The 6,000-nt window shown below is 34.9% G+C and overlaps 1 protein-coding gene across 19 annotated transcripts in view; it reads left to right on the forward strand.

Moving 5' to 3' along the window:
* Positions 1 to 5,541, forward strand: part of DZIP3 (DAZ interacting zinc finger protein 3) — a 97,393-nt gene extending 91,852 nt beyond the window's left edge. For 13 of the 19 annotated variants that reach the window (XM_039856892.1, XM_039856891.1, XM_039856900.1 and 10 more), the window contains 3 exons: positions 490 to 633; positions 719 to 820; positions 2,320 to 4,086. In XM_039856892.1, coding sequence (XP_039712826.1) covers positions 490 to 633; positions 719 to 820; positions 2,320 to 2,430 — 357 coding nt within the window. In that variant the 3' untranslated portion in view covers positions 2,431 to 4,086. Of the gene's footprint in view, positions 1 to 489; positions 634 to 718; positions 821 to 2,319; positions 4,087 to 4,909 lie in introns of those variants that run through there. The other 6 variants (XM_039856898.1, XM_039856902.1, XM_039856899.1 and 3 more) reach the window with 3 other exon arrangements.
* The last annotated feature ends 459 nt before the right edge of the window (positions 5,542 to 6,000 follow it).

Consider the following 6,000-nt stretch of genomic DNA (forward strand, 5'->3'; position numbering starts at 1 on the left):
ATGTTCATCAAGTTTCTATCTTGAATTCCCTCAGTCCCTTAACTATACTAGTTAGCTGTCGTAATTATCCCCATAACATGTTCAGAAATATCAATAGCCTGTAATTATAATAAATCATCTATTAACAATAAACAGTTTAACTTCAGTTAGACAAATGGCATGGGAAGTTTTTTGAAATACTTACCTCCTGATCATTCTAGAATAAAACTGACCCTCTTGAAATTTACTCTAGAAAATCATTTACTTTGAATGATTCTAAAGAAGACATTTTTGAAATTTTTCTGCAAACACTGTTTTAACTTAAAAGGGATATGTAGTTATTTTTGTCTTTACCTGACTCTAAGTATTTAAGTAATATTGCCAATATATCCTAGGTCTGATTGACCTTTACCCTTTTGCCAATTCTCATTGTACCACATTCTGTGCTTTTATTAGTTTTCTTATTTTAAAACAGTTCTAAAAAAATAAGTATAATATTCTTCTTTTCAGAGTCAAGGTAAATCAGTGCCAAATGGTAGTTGTGTTTCACCCAGTCATACTCCACCACAGTCCAATGCTTCCCAGCCCCCAAAACCAGCCTGGAGGCCCCTCAGTTCACAAGGTCCTGCTACGTGGGAAGGAGCCAATAATTTGGTGAGACTGAGAATGTTGATTGTAAATACATTTAAGTTTGGGAGAAAGAAATGAGCCGACTAGATCTTATGTGTATTTTCCCTAGGATGATGAAGAAGAAGAAAAGGAGCCTTGTGTGATTTGTCATGAGAATCTCTCTCCAGAAAACCTCTCTGTTTTGCCTTGTGCTCACAAATTCCATTCTCAGGTAAACTTATCTTTTAAATATTTTACTATTAATCAACTAAGTGAGATTCATGCTGCCTTACTTGAAATCATATGCATGTATCATTATCCAGTGTTTTGTCATGAATTCCACTGGATATAATGCTGAGCTTTGGGCTACCATGCAGAAATATTTATATTGTTTCCCAATACCTAGCCATGGATTTCATTATGCTTTTTCAGATCTCTATACACCTTATGGGAAGGGGACTACAGTGGTATTTAAATGGTAAAGAGTAGGCAGTTCCCTTGAATACAACTGGGAGGAATATTGATTGGCATGGCAGTTCAATGGCAGTTTGGCAACAGTGCTCCTGCGCCTTAATGTGCTATAAATAACACACAGTGTCCTTTGTCCATACCTAATGACCTTGGTAGTCTGTCCAGGATCCTATATTTGCTTTTGAAGCTTTTCAGGCTTGAGTTTTAATGTTAGAAAAATGTGAGGCTGTCATATCTTCTTTTGATTCTTGGCATTTATATAAATTAACTCCTAGTGTTGCTGCTGTACAGGTACTATTGATATATAATTTATGATCCAAGTCTTCTGCTGCAGAGATATAATTTGACACAGGAAAAGATAATCTTACGCAAGAAAAGCTTCTTGGATAAATGAACAGTAGTCAACTCATTCAGGCCATATCTGTAAAACAGCATTTCATAGATATCTGGTACATGCTACACAGAATTATATTTTGCATCTACACAGAATAGCTAATTTCGAAAGATCTCCAAGATAGATACTTAGTCACCCATCTTTCCCATTTGAAATTTTAAAAGTCCGATCCATTTAGAAAATAAATGTTTCACAAAACTTATTTTATTCTTTGTCATTACCCATTGAATAGAATACAGGTAATTTATTCAGGTTATTTTTTGGGTTAGAATTAATGAGCTTTATATTTTGAATCCTCTCTCATGTGACCTGGCTCTCCATTATTCATACAGGTAAAAATTATTTGTTTTTGGAAAGTCAGTATTCAAACAAATGACTTAATAGATAGTTACCATCCAAAGAGCACTACTCTTGTCACCAAAGAAAGAACAACATGAAAGGTAGATTCACCGTCTAGGGGTTTTAACTTAAAAACACCATTAGCACTTGGTACAAGGTCTTGGTGAGTTTTGTATGTTTATTTATGACTTTTTCTTTATTATGAATGAGAACAATATATAATAAACTAGAGAAAAAAATATAGCAGGTTTTTTTAACCTCCTTGTTAGGAAGAACTGCTAGTCATCCTGAAAATTGGAGTTAGGGGAAGGATCCTAGTAGAATAAACTGGCTGAAAGTTCTTCCACTATTACTCAGCAAGCCATAGTGAAGGTGCCATGATTGTAGTGGTCAGCTTGGCAATCCTCCAGATAAAGGCTTTAAGACTCACCGATAGATAAGTTGGTTGGCAACTCTGATGTATAGATTAATAGCTGCCTCTCCTAGGCTGCATCTGAAAGACTGATGTGAATCTTTTTGCTCCTTAGTGCATTAGACCTTGGTTAATGCAGCAGGGGACATGCCCAACCTGCAGGCTCCATGTTTTGCTACCAGAAGAATTTCCTGGTCACTCCAGCCGGCACTTGCCCAAGATCTAATATAAGGGGTGACTATGCAAAGGAGTTTCAACTGCATAATTTAGTTTTGCCTTTTGTCACAAGCTTATTGTGTGAGTGTTGTGAAAATGTACACTCCTCAGTATTGTGCAAAAGAAGTTACCTAATCTCATCAAAGCTGCAGCCAAAGAGGACAGGACAAATCTTCAGGACTGTGAACTGAACTGAAAAGGCTTAAAGAAGATAGAATTTTAAAGGTTACATCATATTTCCCTTACCTTAGTAGGTATTTTCTTCCAGTGTAAACATAATAACTGTTACTGTGTACCTTAGGATGTCTTTTCTTGTGTTTTTTCCTTATTCCACTCACTCTTTACTTTCCTCCATTACACTACATTTTAAATTTCTGGAATAAATTTAAGCAAGAGAAAAAGTGAAATAGTAAATAAGAGAAGTAGGAAAATTCCACAGATTTTAGTGGGTTTTTTTTACTTTTAAAACTGCATACAAAAAAATATATGTAATTATTTAAATTTTATCTTGATCTTCCCCTTTCTTTTCTGTTCTTTAAAATATATACCCATGAAGAGATTATGAGCTACTTGAAGGTGGAGACCGTATAGTGTTTTGTTGTATCTGGCTTATAATGGCTTGTGAGAGATGATTGTTAAGGTTTCAGGAATTTTGTGAGCCAGTTATCAAGTTGTTGGTAGCTTGAAATCTGACATAGTGGGAGTATTTTACCCCATCGAAATTGGTAAGTACTATCTATAATTAAATTCTTCTCCTCCCCTCAAGAGCTGGTTGTTAAACATTTAGCAGCACACCACTGAGACCACATCTAATCTTCCTCTGTGCTCCCAGTGTCTTGCCCATAAATATTGGTGTAGCATAAATATTCCCAGAATCAGAAGGAAAGGAGTCAGTAGTAAGAAAAAGAGTTAATATGCAAATTAAGTCACTTGTTCAGTTTAATAATCGAGATCCTATGTTAATTTGTAAACATGTTCTTTGGATCTTAATCTTTTATACTTTGGGGAGATTTTTTTTCTGTCTTAAGTTTCTAATTTCATTTTCTGATGCTGGGGAGTGTGGGGGACTATTTGTGTGTAGTTGCTTCTTGTGACAAAGTTGGGCTAAGCTGTGTATCTAAAGCTTGTCACTGAGAACTTTAATTCTTAGAAGTCAAAAACCTATTTTGAAAATAGTATTGTGTAAATGCTGTAAGTGTTGTACATGTCTCTAGTTAGAAAATTAAAAGAGTTTAGTTACCTTGTAAGACAAATATTACTTGTTTCATATTTTTCCCATAATTAATGAGACTGTGAATAAGTGTTTCCTTACTCAGCAACTGTTTGTTTCAGTGTAAATGTATCCTGAAGTTATTTTAAATCTCTTTTTAAAACTGCTATTTATGTAATTGTATGCTAAATGTTTTCTTCTGTAATGAGAATAGACTGGAAAATGTGAAGGAAATATCTAGAAATGAAGGCAGTCATCTAAGACACATAAAATGCCTAGAATATATCAGAATTGCAAAATTCAGGACTTATGGGCCTTTAATAATTTTCTTGTCTAACACTTCAAGGTCATGGTCATATAGCAAATTACCTTGTAAAACGAGTTTCTTAGTTTGTGTTTAAACTGCAATTTCAGTTTCATGTGAGAAAGAATAAATGTTTCTTAATTGAACACCTATTTTATCTGTGCATATGGGTTTAAATGTATCCTGAAACTACTTTAAATCTCTATTTCAAAGTCTATTTCTGTTTAATTGTGCTTAAACTTTTCCTTCTGTTATGAGAAAGGATAAGAAAATATCTAAGAAGAAGGCATTTCATAAGATGTCTAGACTTATAAAATGACAAAAATGTCTTAGAATCATAGAATATCAGACCTTGTAGGGTCCTTAATGATCCTCTAGTCTATCCCCTCATTTTACAGGCACATCTTGCCCAAGGTCATGCGGCTAAATAGTGGCTGAGGCGGTCTTAATACTTGAGGGTCCTAACAGTCAGTCACATGCTTTCTTCACAAGCTCATGCTGCAAGGTTGTATTGGTGCTGACCTGCCCTGGCTCCAAGGATGGAGTCAGAGGACTTAACACCATTGCTGATAATATAATGAGAATGTAGTAGTACCGTGCCCTTGAAAGTCATTGCCGGTGCTGTCGATGCTGAAGATGGGATTGTTTTTTCGTTGTTGTTGAGGTGTAATTTAATAATATAGACAACCGTAGTGGTCATTCTACTATAAACAGTCATCATTTTCATTCCTGAGAGTATGAGAGATCCAGAATACCATCCTGCCCAGAACTCCGATGTGGGAAGTGGCGATACATCAAAAACGCCTAGTTGTATCACTGCAGCTGCTGTCAGAAGGATGTCTTGTGTTTTTTTCTTTCATATTTATTGTCCATGTATATAACATTATCCAGCTTTTATGAGACACTTTTAGATGTATTTATTACCTTATTTGATCCACTAAACTCGGAAGTAGAGATCATCCTCTTACTTTACAGATGGTGAAACTGAGGCTCAAATAAGAGGGAAATACTTTGTCTGAGGTCACATCTACAAAGTAGCATTCTGGGATTTAAATGCAGACCTTGGCTGGTGTTCTCTTCCAAGTACTTCACAGCTGCGTCCCCGTATTGGATCGACTTTGTGAACGCAAAAAAGTACTTCTTTTCCTTTTAAATAATGTTCTTAAATAATATTCAAAATAAAATGAAACAGATGGTAAACCTACTTATTGTTTTAGACTAGGAACATGGATAATATTGAGTGTATAAAAATATGTAACAGTGGTGGGATATGGTAAGAAAAGCTTGACTGACTTTTCTCATAAGTCTTGGTTTGCTTGTGATGAAGCCAGTTAATGCCTGTTGTCTTGACATAATTATTAATAGTGCCCCTTTCATTTTCAACAGTGTTCCGGTCTGGATGATGGATTATATCTTATGGTTAATTCAGGGAAGGTAGGCTTATTTTTTACCATATTTAATTTAGCAAAAATTCTCTGCATTCATAAAATGCTCCTGGAGTACCTTATCACATAGCCTCTCAGGTAAGAATTCTAGGACTACAGTGGCTGAGGACTATTCAGGTTGATATCCAGATAAAAATAAATGAATACAGTTTGTCATGAAGATATGTGATTTCTGAATTTCTTGAGTAAGCAGTTCTCAGAAATAATGGGCTCTTATTCTTAAGAATGGATTGCAGGCCATATCACATTTACACAATATGTTTATAAAAATGCATGTTCCAAAAAGCTATCTGAGAATCTGCATTTGCATGCTAAATTCGAATATCATTGATGCGAAAGTGACTTTCTCAAGCAGATCTAGATTTGAATTTTTGAATTTCATCTCTGGCATGTTGTGTGATCATAAACAAATTGCTTAACTTTTCTCAACCAAATCCTTTTCTTAAAATGGGGAAAAGACTACTTGCTGACAAAGTTACTATTGTTAATATATTAACTTTCATTCCCAAAGTAGCAGATCTTCCATTAGTCATTCAACAAGGAGACATTATTCTAATTCAGAATAAAGCCAAAAATTACAGTACTCTTACTTCTAGGTTGATGGTATTTGATTACTTTATA

The sequence above is a fragment of the Pteropus medius genome, unplaced genomic scaffold (assembly GCF_902729225.1).
Source record: "Pteropus medius unplaced genomic scaffold, Ma_sr-lr_union100, whole genome shotgun sequence".
Taxonomy (NCBI): domain Eukaryota; kingdom Metazoa; phylum Chordata; class Mammalia; order Chiroptera; family Pteropodidae; genus Pteropus; species Pteropus medius.